This window comes from Urocampus carinirostris, chromosome 6, assembly GCF_059441175.1.
Source record: "Urocampus carinirostris isolate Australia breed hairy pipefish chromosome 6, RoL_Ucar_1.0, whole genome shotgun sequence".
In the NCBI taxonomy this organism is placed as follows: Eukaryota; Metazoa; Chordata; class Actinopteri; order Syngnathiformes; family Syngnathidae; genus Urocampus; species Urocampus carinirostris.
In genome coordinates this window covers 30804811-30822841 of record NC_142354.1, presented here as the reverse complement: position 1 = coordinate 30822841, position 18031 = coordinate 30804811, and the positions used below count along the sequence as shown (strand labels likewise).

Here is an 18031-nt window from a genome sequence, read left to right as displayed (position 1 = left end):
CATTTACACAATCTTGTGTACTTGTCAAGGGCGGTGATGACTTTGGTAATAATAACAGGTGGTAGTAAGAGACAGTAATGTCCCTCAAACTGGACAGAGAGTAGCAGTGATTTTCCAAGCTGTGTTGATGATTCCAGAGGGACACCAGCAGCTTCTGTTCCAGATGTTTTATTTCCTGAACACTCTAACAAAATAGTGTGGGCAGACCAAGTAAGGCCATCTGAGATATGCAATCCCAGGTATTTGAAAGAGTGGACTCTTTCCACACAGTCTTTTTTGACAATAAGTGAACCGGTGCCGTGGTTTTCCTCCAGAAGTCCAGCACGACTTTTTGGGTTTTGGGTTATTAAGTATGAGGTTGCCCAGCGACCCCTGCAAGGATAAGTAGTTCAGAAAAATAACTGGATGGATGGAAGTTCAATGTTGTTTGAAGAACACAACATTCTCAGTAAATTAATTCGAATCTGAGATCTCTATAAGTTGACCCTTGGCAGGAAAATACTTTGTCTGATTTGTCACCGTTCTGAGGATTTCTAAACGAAGCACGCAATTTCTATTTCGTCCGCGACACGGGCCGAGATGGATGTTGATGTGCGCTCCGATAATCTCATCGGACACGCTGTTCCACCTCAGCTCCTGCTTTTCACTCCCCTTTAGCATTGCTATGATTAGGCCTCGGAATTGGATTTTGTGTCGTTCAATCATTTTTATGTTGAGTTGTGTTTGGATGCCTAATGTTCTTGCTTTTCCCCTTCCTCGTTCCCCTACGCATTCCATTTCCAGCAATGCCGTCACCTGATAAGAAGTTTTATGCTATGTCTTATATGTGTGCCTCCATCATTCTAATGGCACATAGTATCATCTTAAATATGTAATAAGTTAATTTTCATAACATACACAGTGGTTGACACTAATGTTCCCACTGGTGGCATGTGCAACTATGCTTATTACACAGGATTTGTACGGGCTCTTATTTTGTGGCAGTAAATCATAACCAAATTACCAAGCATACGGTTTGATATGATAAAAATATTGATCGGTTGTCTAAGTAACACACTTGGGTTTTGCATAATTATATTTTATCGCTGAACAAATAATGCCCCATGCAGATAAAATGGTCGTAGTCTCAAGTTCTGAAATTGAAAAATAGCTTAATAAATAGTGATAGGCTAAATAATTAAAAAAAAAAAGTTAAAGCCATTATTTTACTACTCTATTTAATATGTTAAATTCACTTTTCTACCCCCTAGAAAAAAAGAACTAAGAAAAAAATGAAAATGGATCCCAATAAAAATGTTTTCCTAAAGATACTGAAACTTGAAACAGTCATGTGTATTTGATCTTAAAAAATGTAGATACTGGACAATCACTCATCTTTTTATAATATATTAATCCTTTTGGTACCTCGTGGATTACAGTTCCGGATAATTTCCAAAATTATTGCTTATCATCAGTATTATCCTTAAATCTTTAGTGTAGCGGTAGATTTCTGTGCTGCCTGGCTGCCAGAATTGTTGAACATGTTACCAGGCTGCTTCGCAGTGCCAGATATTGAAATAAAAATCGCAGATGCCGGCCGTGGTCGTACGGGTTGACATGAATTAAGCAGGTTGTTAGTTAGATTTTATCCATATACACTTACTTATACATTTAAGTATTCTGCTTATATTGAAACAAAACTTTGTGGGAAATTATTTGATGGACATCAAATCTTTTATTTCCAATATTTTATATTTTAACATTATATTTTACGGAGTATATACCAATGTAACTTTGGAAATGGTCATGGTTGCCATGGTGCCCAATTGGCCGTGCCCCTGTGTGTCACGGTAGCCATGGTGCCCAATTGGCCCCGCCCGTGTGGTGCCAGCTGTGGCTCGTTGAGAGATTTACTTTCTGTTTATATAAAGCTCAGCACTCTCTTGCTTCAGGGTCAGCTCGTCAAATGAACTTTGCACCACAAGACGTGGGTTCTGACCTGGTCCTGTTTTCCTGTGATATCTCCAGTCCGGTATTATTCCCGTTTATTGTTGTCGTGTTTAATTTCGGGTTCCAGTTTAGTTTTCCGTCTGTTTTTGTCCCGTTTATTATTTTCTCCCAAACCAACTTCTGCCCCACAAGACGTGGGTTCAGACTTTTGACTCCTTTCCTGTTGGTATTCCATGTCCGGTATGGTTTCCCGTTTATTTGTGTCCTGTTTAATTTCGGGTTCCAGTTTTGTTTCAGTCTGTTTTTGTCCTGTTTATGAGTTTCTCCAGTTTTTGTTCCCGTGTAGTTTATCCTGTTTATTTTCATTGTTATGGCTCTCGTTGGTCTCTGTCTTCCCGTCTTTCCACACCAGACCAGCTGCCTAACGTGCATGACTCCATATTTCGCGTAAAATAAAGGCTTGTGTGAGTCCGTCACGCGATTGGGTCCTGTATCTATTTTGGGAAGTTTCGGAAAATGTGTCAATAAACGAAATAATACTTTTTATTTTTAGAAATAATTATTTCCATATTTTATGCCACCTTATTGGTCCAAAACAATCCTTGAGATATAATATATCGATTTTCATTACTATAGTAATTATAACCAATGATTTCTGTTTCTTTTTCAAAAATGTGTTTGAAATAAAAACATTTGAATAACAGACAAATAGTTGTCAGAAAACAGTAATTGTGTGTTGAAATTATATTTGAAAAAAAAAACAATTCAATCATAAAAGGGAACAGACCAAGTGTAACAAATCTCTCACATATAAAATGCTCCTTTAGTTAAACAACTCATCTTCCTTTTGCGAGCCTCCTCTCTGCTGCATTTATTTATTTAAAACAACACATTTAACGTTTGTAGTGTGTTTACAAAAGCCGGTTGAGGATACACCAGTAGTGTGATTTCACAACTTGAGACTATTTGTTTCCAACACATACACACTGCAAGATGTGTTAATAATCCTCTCAAGCCATTTCTAAATAATTGATGTTTTGTTTTTGCTGCTCCAAATCTGTCTCTTAAACATGTCCTTACAGTCCTGTGTCAGCCATTGTTTGGAGAGAAGTGTCTTTCTCTTCACATTTCCTGCCCATGACAGCACCTCTTGGGGGAGAAACTAACTCCAGCTCGTTGGAGACGGAGATGAGCCAGGACGCGCTTCCCACACAGTCTGCTGCTTGGGCCTTGGAGACCAAAAGTGACCTTTTTTCGACCTTGCTTGGACCGAAGTGATTCTCGTGCAGATGCGGCGGAGAGAAATGCTCTGCAGCGGCACCATGACAACCCCTCTGCATCTGGCAGCTGACTCCGGGCAGCCCACGATGACGCGGGCATCCCTTCAGGCTGGATGAATGAAATTTTAGTTCAGGTTCACACACAGGTGACAAACAGAAGGCATGAAACCCCAGAAGTTGCAAAAGAAACAAGCTGTAGGTAATTTGCCCCACTGAAGAACAATGATGAAGGTGCACTTTCTGAGTCATAACCAGGGGGCTTCTCCTGATACTGGTTAAAATGGAAAACCGGTACTATCTGTTTCATGTGGTGGATCCAAAAAAAAGCCTAGAGAGGGAGGGCACTGCCACGCTGTACTTGCCAAAAACACAGCAAAGGAAGTGGTGCGCCTATGACCCGAGTGGTTAGGGATCCCTGAACTGTGAACCGTGAAATGTTCCTCAATCACTAACAGTTTTGGGCGTGTTACTGAAAAACAGTAATTAGTCACAGAACTACTTATTACATTTAAAAAATAATTCAGTTACCCCTAGATTATTGCCACCCAGAAGTAGTGCGTAACTCTGAAAGTAACTTTCTGTTTCAAATGACCAAATGTACGCACATCGAAGCCAGCCCCCTGAATCTGCTTTGTCGAGAAAACATAAAATAACATAAAACATAAAATAATTTCAACTGTTATCAAGGTTCCTTAATTTTCCTTATGTGGAGTTTTTTGGAGGTTTCCTTGCCCTCATATACGTTTCAGATCAGCGGATGCTGTTTTTTTGGTCTGTGCAGCCCATTAATACTTTTAGTGATAAATAAATGTGATGTGACTTGACTATATTATATCTCAGAGAAACCTTACTCATTTTTTTTCAACACGAAATAATAAACACATTAAATAATTATATCATAATTGTTATTTAGTATTTTCACTTTCTCATTCGTTATTTTTCGTGTGATTTTAATTTATTCTGTTTTACTGATAAACTTCTATCCAAGCACCGCCCCCTGCTGTGTCTGTTGCGTGTGGGGTGAGCACGTGGCTGTGACGTCACTCATTCGCAACTTCCAATATGGCGGCATCCATGGCAACCCGTGCTGCAACTAGAGGACTTCGAGCAGCCACGTCAAAGCATCTGTTTCTCAACAAACTTAAGGTACTCTCTTCGCTCTCCTCCACGGAATGCACGGGTGCACTTTTTCAACAAATTCGATTTATTTCCACTTAAATAAACGCTTTGTTGCTACCCTGTTAGCATGTTAGCGAGTCAAGTTGACAGTGGCAGTTTTGTTGACATAGTATACTGTTTTATTTGTGTGTCTTTTTGGGCGTGCTATATGTTACTGTTAAATTAGATCACTGTTTTCCCACAAGTACATCTAAAAGCACAAGTCAAGTCATGACAAATGACATCTGTTTCATGCGGGTTATCATCTGTCATTCTTTAAAATATTTTACTAAAGGTGCCTCTTTCATTAAAGTAATTGACATTGTCATTTCATTGTGAGGAATGGAGCAGAATTAAATTGAGAGAAGACAGCAGCCACAAGAACCTAATGCAAAGTTGCAGATAAGACCAGTGTAACGGTCAAAATTTGTACTTTGACCAATTGTTGACTGATTTTGTTACATTGAACGACACATTTGCACTGTTTATACCTGTCTGGGCATTGAAACTGTAACTTGGATGGGTTAGCAATATATTTTTGCTTTCTCACTCTTTATTAGAATCATTTTAATTTGTTTCATAGAAATAAAACCATAACGAGTACATTAAACATTCTATTTTATTCCACTTTTTTCTTGGAGTACCACTTCTTATCTTGTTGTAAATGCCGATAAAGGCCATTTTATGATATATATATATATATTTTTTTTTTGTTTTTGTTTTTATTCTTATGATCATTTAACAATATTATGATTTTTTTTATTTTATGCATTTTGGACTGCCCTAAAGTGGCCATATAAAGATTAGAACATAGAAGTTAGAGGGAAAACAAGTTGCTTTTAATTAAATGAAATAATAACCCCTTTATGTTCCTATAAAACGTGCCGACAATCCCAATGTATGACGTAACCAAAGTAAATTAAATGCTATTCTTAAACCATTTGGAAAATATGGACGGTTTTGGTCTCTTTTAAAAAGTAGCACTCTGAGGTATTGTCCCTAACTGAAATAATCACCGCAAGTGCTACTACCATTGACTAATCTCATTTGGAACGGACAGAAATAGAATGTTTTTTTATCCACCTGAATTTTGCTTGGCAATTAATTGCCTGAGGATGAGTTTAGCTTGGGCATCTTACCTGGCTTGAAGTCTTACCTGGTACCTTGTCAAAATTGATCACATCCTGAAAAACTAAACATTGTACTTACACATTTTTCTAGGGGTAGATTTCGGCGTTTCCAAAAGTGGCCATTCGGAGTCGATCAGTTTATAACACTAAAATCTATGCAAGTGTGTATTTTACTTTGGCCATTTTTTAGACATTGTGAAAGAGTTGTACATGATTTATTTATCTCTCTATGAGTCAATCAATGATTGTGCACATTTGCGCGAAACAATGGTGTGGAAAAATGAATCTCAAATTGCGTAGTAATTTAACTATTTCTTTAATGACTCAAAATTGATGCCGATTTTAAACAGTAGTTATTAGATGTTAAATAAAGGCATAAAATTGTAATTTATTGTCACATTTATTTTATTTATGATTTCTACCCACAAGGAATGACTTTTGGGCTTGCGTGAAACATATCTAAAATATTTTCTTTTTTGTCTAAAAAAGTATTTTCAATGAAAAAAACTTAAACACATGTGTTGGGTGTGTTCTTTAGTTAAAATTGTAATTGTTCAGATTTTATTATTCTGGCAATGACCAGCTCAATTTCTTTATTTTATTTATTTCTCTAAAGTCCCAATTGGCCACAAGTTAATGTACATTGTTAAGCATATTACTCAGAAACAGTTTAACTCAAATGTCAAGTGTGAATGATTACTGATAGTAATCCCTCTCATTTTTCACGGGGGTTGTATTTCAAAAAGCGCCCGCAAAAGTCAAAACCAATTAACTATTATCATTGCAATAATTTCAGGAGACTATCCTACTTTGCCATCATGTTGACGTTATGGGTAAAACAAAAATGAGGCGTAAAAATGTGTTTCCCTTGTCGGTGATAGAAATAATTTTTCTCTGTCTTTTGGTGTTTTTGTGCATCCAGAGCGTTTTTTTAACATGGTTGCTTTTAGACACTCAAAAATGAAAATGATTTGTGTGTACGTAATGTAGGTCATTTAAGCTTTGTGTTTAGCTTCAACCGCAACGTTATTGATGCACAGGCAGAAAAAGTGATGGCCGCCTGTTTAGCCAATCAGAATGCAGAACACAATGCATGATGAAAATCCGCAAAGCAGCGAATCCGGGAAAAGTAAACTGATACAGTGGGGGATTACTCCTTAATCGTAGCACTACTATTATTTTTAATTACTGTTTGATCATTGCTGGTAATATGTTAGCAAACAGGGGCAGCACGGCGGCGCAGTGGTTAGCGCTTGTGCGGCACAGTTCATGTCATGGGAACCTGTCGTGGGTTCAAATCCAGCTCCAGACTTTTTGTGCGGAGTTTGTATGTTCTCCCCGTGCTTGCGTGGGTTTCCTCCGGGCACTACGGTTTCCTCCCACATTCCAAAAAACATGCATTTCAGGTGAATTGGTCGGTCCTAATTGTCCCTAGGTGTGAATGAGCGAATGAGTTGTCTGTCCCCGTGTGCCCTGCGATTGGCTGGCAACCAGTTCAGGGTGTCCCCTGCCCACTGCCCGAAGATGGCTGGCATGGGCTCCAGCCCCCCCGCGACCCTAATGAGGATAAGCGGTACGGCTAATGAGATGAGATGAGATGAGATGTTAGCAAACCTGCCTAATGATCTAGAACTTGTGAGTTCAATACAGCCACTATCCTTCCTGGGGGAAATTCTTTCACTTCTGACGATTTTTTTTTCTTTTTTAATATCTTAAATAGCTTAGAAAAAGGCTGAATTTTGGACCTTTAAAGTTGTTGGCGAGTGGGCAAATGATGCTGTTGACAAAGTGCCAGTGCACCTGCTTGTTGCCACTGTTTATAAATGGATGCTCTTGAGAAGCCCGGAGGATGCGGTGTTTCATGTTGCTTACATTTACACTCATGTTCCTTTGAGGACATTTTAAAACGACATCAAAGCTCCGTCACTCACTCGTTTTATTATCCCTGTTGTCGGGCTGTCATATGTTGAGGATATTGAGGCCTTGACACTAGGCGAACATCCCGACTGCTACCATGCACGCCCTCAATGAGAAAGCAGCATATGGTCGGGGGGGAGCCATGCAGGCATCTGCCCTACCGTCTCGCGAGACTCACTCTCGACAGTAATTATCGTCAACGGCACTCTGGGGACGACCCGATTCCCTCCTGCTACCTAACTGCTTCTGTACTTAATCTCACGCAAGACTGCGGCACCGCCACCCACTTCGACACCTCCGCAATGAACACACGCATGTATGCACATGAATGTGCTTTGACTGACACAATATCCCGATGACCGCTTCTCAGGTGCACGATTCCAGATTAATGCTTAGATGAGATTTTCAAGTGGCGATTAACACTCCGGTACGATAGGCCTGACAAACAATTCATGGAACACATAATAGCAAAGGATTTTACAACTTCACGCTTTAATTGAATGTACTATGTTTTCAGAACTATAAGGCACACCTAAAACATCTAAATTGGCTAGAAGTTTGAAAGTATACCGTTATATTCCGGAAAATACTGTGAATTCAATTGGAAATGCATATTCACAAATGAATAAAACTGTACATGGTAACTGCCTTAAAAACATACGGATTGGTCTTTAAGTGCCCTCTTGTGATTAACATGTTAATTGTACAAACATGCTGGTTAAATTTCAAACAATGATGAAAGCGGTAATGAAATGCTTTTCATTAAAAAGTTTATACAATTTTTTAATTGGATAGATATAAATATAGATACAGACGCTCCCCTACTTACAACCATTCGACTTGCGTAAAACGGTAAATACAGACATTTTTGTCGAAAAATATCCGGACATTGCTGTAAGTTCTATTTTGTATTGTGCACCTTTTTCCGAGTACAGGACATTACTGTAGTGCTTCTTTCCGCCGCTACCGGCATGCGGTGGCGCTGTGAAAGGTCACCAGCTTCCACCCGGAAGTAAAAAATGTCGCTTCCTCAGCCTAGTTCGTGTGTAAACATTCTATACTGTCCATGTCTATACCATCTGCAGCGCGCTAAGAATTTTTACATTTTTATTGTTTAATATCTCATGTATCCATTCAATATGGTTGGTGTAAAGTGTAAAGAAGAGGGGAGCTGTTTGTTTTGAAACAAAAGTGGAATAAGAAAGCTTGATGCGGTTGAGAAAATGATTAGATCGCTTTTTTTCGGCCACTCTCTAACATGGAGGAGGACCTCTTGAAGCTTATCTTCCAAAAGTAAATTAAACTCAAATTTATTTATCTTTATAGAGCATATTATTTTATGAAATGTTTACTTTTTAGTACAAAACATTACAGGTTACTTTTACAGGCCTTAAACATACTTGTATAAACCTTAAACATACATTTCATACAAAATATAGCGCTGAAGCAACTAGAAATTAACTAATTACTTTTTTTAAGTAACTCTTACAGCACTGCTTATAACCACCCTAAATTTTATCACCTTCCCCCCTTTTTTGAATTAATTTAACTGATTAACTTCTTTCTATAGAATATTTTAAAGATTGATTATTTTGTAATGTGAACTTGTTAAGATTGTTAGGCATGGTCTGTTTAAATAATGTTTGGTTCACAAATATTTGTGGCAGTGTGAGGTCACTGATCCGACTTTGAGAAACATGTAGAGTGATATTGGAACTTTTTTTTGCCAATATGTTAATTGTTAAATAAAAACACAGAATTTTGACCGCAGCTCAGACGCCAACTTTTGAACGGCCATTTGCAAATTATTTTTGTTGTTGCTCGTCTTCCACTAGCTGTCGGGATACTTCAGTGAGGACAGCAGATCCAAATAGATATTTTCAAATGTATAATGTTTTCTTAAAAATATTTAAATGTGTCTAAGTAATTGTTATAAAACACACGATTTAATACAGGTAATTTTTATGCATACACATGTTTTTTACGTAATGATCTATTATCAGCCTATTAGGTCTTACATTCTGGAGCTATTTACAGTCTTAAAAATGAGTTTTTGATTTAAATGGGTGTCTTCGTTATTACATCTTATGTAATGATTGACACAACATCATTATCATTATTAACGTCGTGTTCTGTTGCGTTGCATTGCTCTTAATTGTGTTGCTTGGGCAGACATGAGTGTAAATCTACAATTCGAATCTGTTAAGGTCACACCGGAGCTCACATTATATCACTTCTTTCAATACATTTGCACACTCATTTTGGAGCTAAGGCCTAATTTGATTTTGAGGTTACCGTATGTTCATGACCATAAAGCGCATCGTTATAAAAGGCCTTATAACAACAACACACACTCAGGGCGTACTGCGTTATAGGGCCCAACATGTTATATGGCACACAGCACACTTTGTAGATACTGTATTTAATCTGAATATAATTGATTGTTTTTCTGGGAGGTCATATTTAGGAGTTATAGACAGGTTGCTACGAACAGTAAAAGCCCCTACAAAGCACTTCCAGAAATAATTCCGATGCGACAGCACTTCTAGCAATTCAGTGTTTCCAGGATTTGTGCCACAGTTCTGCCATTTTTTTTCCAAAACTATCTAACTGAACCTCCCTCGCACAATTCAAATTAGGCTGACAATAAAGTAACACCCAATCTGTGCAAGAATTTTTCTCTCAGCAGACTTGTAGCGAGTCCTGACATTCACTGAGTGATCACAAAATGTCATAGCAATATTCCGTAGCAGGGACGGGTTCTTCAGTCTTTGGAGGACTACGTTTCAAAGATAAAATATCGTATTTCTTCTTTTATGCATTGACTTGAATGTCAGCCCTCCTTGTATTCATCCATTCATTTGTGTTCTATGGTCTGTTTACGGTCACTGAAAATCTGTAGCTTATTCAAACTGGAAAAAAGAGAGATGTAGATGTCATTTTAGGTATGTGCTTGTGACTTTTCCTCTCTTGGTATTCGCCGCATGTCTTTGCCATTATTTTAATATTGTCCAGATAGCTCCCCGTTAGCGTGCGGACTCCCAAAGGCTTTCAGTTTTGTTTGGCATAGCTTAACCAAGTTAACAGTCAGCTAACTGACAAGCCTGCCTGTATCATTATTTTCTCCCCCTGCTTGTTTGTTGCTGCCGTGGCTTGCGGTTACCCTTTCTGCTTACTGCATGCTTTCGGTTAGCCAGCTTCCCGCCTGGTTTCGCCGAACGGTCCAGGTTCGTCCTCTATAGCAGCCAGCTAGCCTATTGTGTCACGGCTGGTTTAGCCCATGTTAGCTCTCTGTGTGTTATTTTTTCCAGTTCGCCCCATTCTGGCTGCTCGAGATTTGTTGTGCTATTGCTACATCCACCTACAACACAACACCTAGCCATTCTCCACAAAAACTACCAAAACTTGGCTTAAAACACTCAAAACCTTTTCGACTAATTAACACGTAAAACAATATAACGACTGGCTTGCAAGTGTGCTAGGGTCTTTACATGATGTCACCACTCAGGAAGTCAGACAAGACACTGTCTACAAAATGCATTATCTGGTAAAATAATTTGAATATACCAATGATATTTTATATATATATATATATATATATATATATATATATATATGAGAGAGAGAATACAAAAAACATTTACTATTTTCTTTGTATGTATTAGAATTTAGGAACCCTCTTTAACACTCTGATGGCCGGTCGGCAAGCTGTCTGACTGTTGGTAAACAAAGTTGTGTCCTCACGATATCACCAGTTACTAAAATGTATCATGCCACATGACATCAGGAAGCTTTATTTTTTTGTGAATCAAAAAATTATGACCATTTCAAAATATAGTCATGACAGAAACATCACAATCAGTCTAAAACAAGATACCCGAAAACCCAAATGTCTTGCAATATTCCACTCGTGATACGATTCTCCACAAACATGGTCTGTTTATATTCACGAGAGTCCAGTGAATCTATCAGTGTAAAATATTTACTTCAAAACACACAATAATGTCGACAGATAAACAAAATAGCACCTAAAAGCAGTCCTGATTCGTTTGATAAATCATTGTAGTAATCCATCTCTTTGGTTCCAAAACTCCCGTTTTTTAAAATAAATCGACTAGTCAAATGACCTCCGGTATATCCGTTATTCTCTGACCTTTCGATTGATACCACTTTTGGCCAATTGCAAGCTTATTTCACGGTCTTTAGCTTGTGACAACCTGTGAGGGCCTGTATTGAAAATGACCCATTCAGATGTGGATTGACACATTGGTTAGCCAATGAAATTCCTCCTCTTCATCCTCCATTACCTGCACAGCTTATCCTCAGTAGTGCCGTGGGGGTGCTAGAGCTCATCCGAGCTGTCTTTGGGCAGTGGGCAGGGGACACCCTGAACTGGTTGCCAGCCAGTCGCAGGGCACACAGGGACATTGAACTAAATCGCTCATTTACACCCAGGGGCAATTCGGACCAGCCAATTAACCTGACATGCATTGTTTTGGAATATGGGAGGAAACCTACACAAGCACGGGGAGAACAAGCAAACTCTGCACAGGAAGGCTGGTAGCTGGATTTGATCCCAGAACTTGTAACTGCGGATGCGCTAACCCATCACCCGCTGTGCCGCCCGCCAAATGAAAAAAATCTGTATTAAAATGGGAGCCTAAAATAACAGTTTGCAAATGCAACCAGGAATCCATTTTCATGCGCAATTACGCGCAAGTGTGCACAATCATGGATTGACTTTTACAAAAAGATGTCAAACGTTTGCAATTCTTTCACAGTGTCTAAGAATTGGCCAAAGTAAAATACATGAATGCAAAGTTTTAGGTCTGGGAACTGGTAGTCAACAAATGGCCAGTTTTGGACCTGTTTTCCAGCTAAGATGCCCATGCTACACTCATTTGCAAACATTTGATTAAAAAAAAAATCGTGCAAGAATAAAAACCTGTTTCTGTGTGTTCCAACTCAGATTACTCAATGTTAGTAGCACTTGCAGTGATTATTTCGAATTGAGACAAAACCGGGATATTTCTTTATGGCAGCCCTCTGCATGGTTGCTATGGTGAGGATTTGGCTATTTAAACTACAGGGAATTTCAGATCCTCAACTTCAAATCAATTAAGTACTTTTCCGTTTTTCCATTTTGTTTTATCCTTGACTACCATGTTTATCCGCTGAAAAGTCTGATGAGGTTAACATTCTCGTTATTTGTCATGCACTGACCTTAACCCCTTTGCAATGACACTTTCTAATTGGTGTGGAAAAAATGCTGCAGATTAAATCAACCAAAATGTTCCTACGGCAGCTTTTTCTAATGCACACGATATTAACACGGTTAATTGCTTGGTTCCTGTTCACATTCTGAACTCTTGTACGTACGTTTAGCGAACCCCGTGGGGCGGAAATAAAGTGAACTGAATCTTGTCTTCTCGTATGGTTGAGCACAGCCTTAAAATTACACGGTGCAGAGGAAAATTAAAATTATTGACAAATTGTTGTTCTGGTAATGAGGCAGCTGCTAACTTGTCCTTTATGACTTGCAAAGACTATTTGAAGTTAGCTGTTGGTGAGGTGATACTGAAAATTAAATGGGGAAAGGTTGATGCTGATCTTTGGCATCAATAAAAGAGTGACTAATAAGCATAATTCCACTTAAAGTCAGTCATGTAGCAGTTGTATGCCTCATTAATGCGCTAAACAGAAATACTTCAAATTTGACTTGCCCTAATTGGTGTTGATGGCTGATGTTTCTTTCTGTGGTGTATTTTCCATATGTATTTTTTACACTACAACTGTCAGAATCAAAATCTCCTTTATTATCGCTACAACGAGAAAAGAAAAGCCTAACTTTAGCTATCTGCTTTTAGGTGAAAGATATTGCAGTATTTTTTTAAAACAGTATTTTTTTTGTATGCATTATATTTTCTTTACCAATAAATGTTTAGACGAAAACAAAAAATGCAAATATAGTCATTCCTTGCTTGTAAAAACAAAAAAAGTGTGACGAAATAAGGAGGTCCTGATGACATAAAGTAAAAAGTGAAGTGAGCCGTTCGAAGCTAACTTTCACTTGGGGCTGAGTTAGTGTACACGGCTGCTCATTTTTTATTTTGCACATGAGAAAGAAGAAAATGGAGCGCACCCTCAAAACCGAAGCTGCGCCTACATCATACCAACTAGACAATTTCTCGGAGGTTTGTGTGTCCCTCTGCTCTCACTTTTTTAGTGGCTGCTAAACGTGCTTTGACTATTGTTTACCTGCTAACACTAAAGAGCTAACTTATAACAGTTGAGCCTTCTTAATATGTAAACATGTAGTTTGGTATGTGATATCCAGTCCATTCATCCTCTATGGCAATTGGCTAGTGCTAAACTACATGCAACAAGTAGTAGTTTATTTTACTGTTATTATTAATTTGGCAATTATCCGAGTGTGACTCATTTTTTTGCATTATCATCATACTTCCCTCCTTAACCTGTTTTCTCGTCACTTTTTACTCTCCTGAGCGTTAAAATTGAAAATGCCCCCAAATGTTTACTTAAAAAGGGAGATAAACGTTTAACTCATTCATTGCCCTAACATATACATATGTTTTCAAAAGCATTGTCCATGAGTGTCAAAAAAAATGCCTACAAAGCTACAGGACTAAAGTTTCCAAAAAATGAGTCAAAATGACAAAAAATGCATTTAATGAGTGAAGTGCAGCAGTTACAAGCTTTTTTTTTTTTTTATCATAACTTTACATAAATTACAATTAACTTGGTTATGTTGCAGTGTTTTCTGTATCAGTTTGTGTCTGAGTACCTACCTTGTGTCTGTATGATATAGATGTTTTTTAAATTATTATTATTTATATTATTATTCCTGTGTTTGGTTTTGTTTCAATTTTTCAGCTAAGCGTTTCACATGTTTTTTTTTTGTTTTTGTTTTGGGTGCATCTCTAATCATTAAAACCAAAGGTACCGTATTCAGTGTTTGCAAGCATTGCCTTCCTCCTTCCGTTGTGCCGTCGTGTGTCCTTGCCTGTCGACAACAAAAGTCATATGCAAACCATCAGGGTATAGAGAAAAATGGCATCTGTCTGCAAAAGACCTGTAAATAGTACAGATGAGCTGAGGCAGGAGCAATAGAGCATGGCCTTCTGGATTTAGATCGAAAAGATTTGCATCCTACCAGTGCAGGTCTAATCTCCACCAGGGAGGCTTAACAATGAAAAACCTGACTCTTAAATCTCTACAGGTATTTAAGTAATTAGCATCGTTAATAAGGCTCTGTTATGTGTAGTCTTTTTCAAAAGTGCCATACTCGAGGAAAGCTAACAGCCGAGTCTGCAAGGCAATGCATGACTTTAAAACTGTAGTTAAGTAAAGAAAAAGGAACAAAATAATGAGTGATCCAAATTCTTGTTGTTGAGTGTCAGACCTTGCCATCTTCTCAAATACACCAGATCCCAGGGATATGACTATTATGTTCTGGGGTAGGGATCGCAAATTGAAATTGCCATATGGCAGGGGATAGAAACCTATGTTAGCGTGTGTAGATGATTCTTTAACCCCCAGTTCCCCAGATAAAAACATTAACGTGACAAAATAGTGCAACTTAACGAGGTAGTGATCTGTATGCCTTCTATGTATTTCTCGATCATTACTAACTCTGTTTACATGGTTATCATGTTCTTGTTTACCATCTTTTCATTGCCTCAAGCCTTGGGATCCATAACAACTTAATACAGCACAAAAAAATACAGTCTTGTATCACCAACTTACAAAGTCTTTACGAAGCGCACGATTCTGAACTGAATGAGGAAAGATAAAAGGCATTATGGGAGGTAGTTCAGCCAATAGCATACCAACACTTTTATGCCTGCACACAAACCAAAAGCAGACCAGCATTTTATATATTGCCAACATTTTTGCTGATTTCATAAGTGGGGAAAAAGCCCTCAAAAAAAATCGTATTCCACACTGTAGATTGAACATGTCTTAAGGCGGGGTTGCTGTATCCCGGGGGATCAGCAGGGAAAAAATCTTGATCTAAATTCCTGTTGTTTTGTTTATTTTTTGTGTATTTTTTTTTTTTTAGTGCCAGACCCTGCAGACTTAACGTCTTAAACAACACATAAGTACTCGCATGGGAATTTTATAATGCTTGTAGTCTGGGGAAAATAAATCACTTCCTTGATCGTCATTCTTTTTTAATGCCACATGCGCTAGACATATTGGTGTATAACAATGTGTACAGTTGTGTATCAGCACGACCGTCACTAGATTTATTGCTTAAAAATGATACTGTCTGGCTGATAAATTGTCATCCTGCGACAGAAGCAAGTATGTTCTCCTTGAACTTAAAATGGTCTATGACTTTAATATAATGTCTTATGGAATAGAGTCCCCTCAGGCAAGATCTGTTATGGAACGCACAGCATACTTTTTATTTTATTTTTTGTGTGTTTTACTGTAACATACAATATGTTGAGATTCCAAGTTTTTGAGCTCCCCAACAGTTACTAATGCTCATATAAATTATTGAACAGCCCTAAGCACCTCGCTCGTAACAGAAATGCCTATTACCCTTGGTAAAGCAGTATTCAAATCTTGTTACGGGCTAACTTTGTCCCTCGCGGGGAGGAAATGTAAATGTGTTCTCTAGCTGAGACAAAGCAAGAAGCTGCCCGTCGTTTGAAGTTCCTGCAAGCGCTGTTGCAAGCAGAGGGCTCTCCGCCCTTCTGCTTAAGATATTCAGGACCAAGTCTCATTCAGACACCTTTGTTGCTCGTGTTTTCCTTCCAATCTTTTTACACTAGGAAACGGTGGCTATAGCTTTAAATTGGAGGCAAGCACTATGTTTACCAAGCATGGAATAGTCGTATTCAGATCAGAATATTGCATAAATTCCAGTGTTGGACAGACAGATACAATGGTACCTCTACTTACGAACATAAATGGTTCCAGCAGTGACGCTGTATAATGAAACCCTTGTAAATCAAAACCCGTTTTCCGATTGAAAAGGGAAATGGGATTTATCTGTTCCAGGGTCAACAAATGTCACCAAACCACCATTAAATCAAAATGTTTAGTCAATGTTCATAAATATACCACATACAGTAGTATAAATACAAAAATGAGGCTAAAAGGTCATTTTTAAAAGTATTTGACCTCAAAGTGTCACTTTATTGAATAGTGTGACTGGAAATTATTCCTACAAAGCAGAAGGAAAAAGAACTAACAATGGCAAGTCCATTGACCAAACAGTAGCCTTAATTACCAAGCTAATCTTTATGGCATAACCCTTCTTGAGAAAAACACTATTTTTGTTAGCGACTACTCAAGAAAAATTGTGTTTGGGTACTGGTACATTGGAGTGGTAATGTGAATCTCCACCAGCGATTTTTATTGTGCCCTAAAGGCTTGGGAGGGATGGTGATGACTCCATGATTGCAGGCACCCCTTTAGCTGATCAGTTATTTTTTTTGTTTTCCAAGCATTATGTTGCCAAGGCCCACAACCCCCTGAGAATGGGGACGCGACCCACTTTTGGGTCTCGACCCACCAGTTGAGAAAACTGCTCTAGGTTATTTGTAAGGGATTTTTAAATTGTATTATTATTCTTTTTTAAATGAAACAAAACATGTAGCGCATGTGTTTTGGATACACAGAAATGTTTCAAAAATCATATAGACATGGAACAGAAAGTGAGATTAAAATCAAGATCTTATTTAGTTGTATTAGTGGAACATTTTTGGGGGATACTACCTCCTCGATTTCTTTAACCAATGAAGAAAGCTCTGTGAAATCTTTTTTTTTTTTTTCGTATGTCCCCCAGGCTGGTAAAATTTTCTTCATACTTCGACAAGAAATATGAAATTACTGATATTTGAAAAGTAAACATACTGTAGCTTGTTAAAAGACACTGCTAGAAGAACTAAACTGATGGCTTCATGTTTGTGTGGGTTGCACTTGGTGAGTTGCTGCTGAATAAAAACATTGGTCTCATTCTATAGTCTTTTAACATAATAGAAATCGAGTAATAATAATTAGCCTTGTTTCTGGTATATAATCGTCATATATCCTGATGCGCGATCACAGTGCATCTGCTCTCAATCTCTCTTTGCACAGCTGGAATGGCGACAAAAGGAGAGGCTTTGCTGCTCACAAATGGGATTTTGCCATCTGTCCATGCCTTGTTAACAAGGCAAACGGCCATTGTACATATTTAATATGATTTCATAATTTATGATACACTATTTTAGTTATTTGAACTCATACTGATATGACAAATGCACAATTAAACTATCATTCAATTTCAGTTGAGTACGGGCGTAACATTTGTGGTTGGTTTTGATTCTTTTGGGATTGGAAATATGCTCAATTGTACTTTTAGATGTTCAATATTTTCGGCGTTATGGTAGAAGGGTTAAAGAAGATACCAGAACTAATTGCTTACTATGTCAATTACTGCATTTTGTACGACTTGTTTCTATGCACTTGGTATTCATGCACTTTTTAGTACATAAATTGTTATGTTACATTCATTGATGGAGACAGACATGAATATAATTAAAAAATAATAATAATAAAAACGTGTGCATTTGAAAAGTGTATCTTTGTGTTAATTTT

The 18031-nt window shown here is 37.9% G+C and overlaps 1 protein-coding gene across 1 annotated transcript in view; it reads left to right on the top strand.

Moving 5' to 3' along the window:
• The first annotated feature begins 4200 nt into the window (after window positions 1–4200).
• Window positions 4201–18031, top strand: part of suclg2 (succinate-CoA ligase GDP-forming subunit beta) — a 104327-nt gene continuing 90496 nt past the window's right edge. Inside the window, exon 1 of the mRNA XM_088337222.1 lies at window positions 4201–4355. Within this exon, the coding sequence (XP_088193348.1) occupies window positions 4272–4355 (84 nt within the window). The 5' untranslated portion in view covers window positions 4201–4271. The remainder of the gene's footprint in view (window positions 4356–18031) is intronic.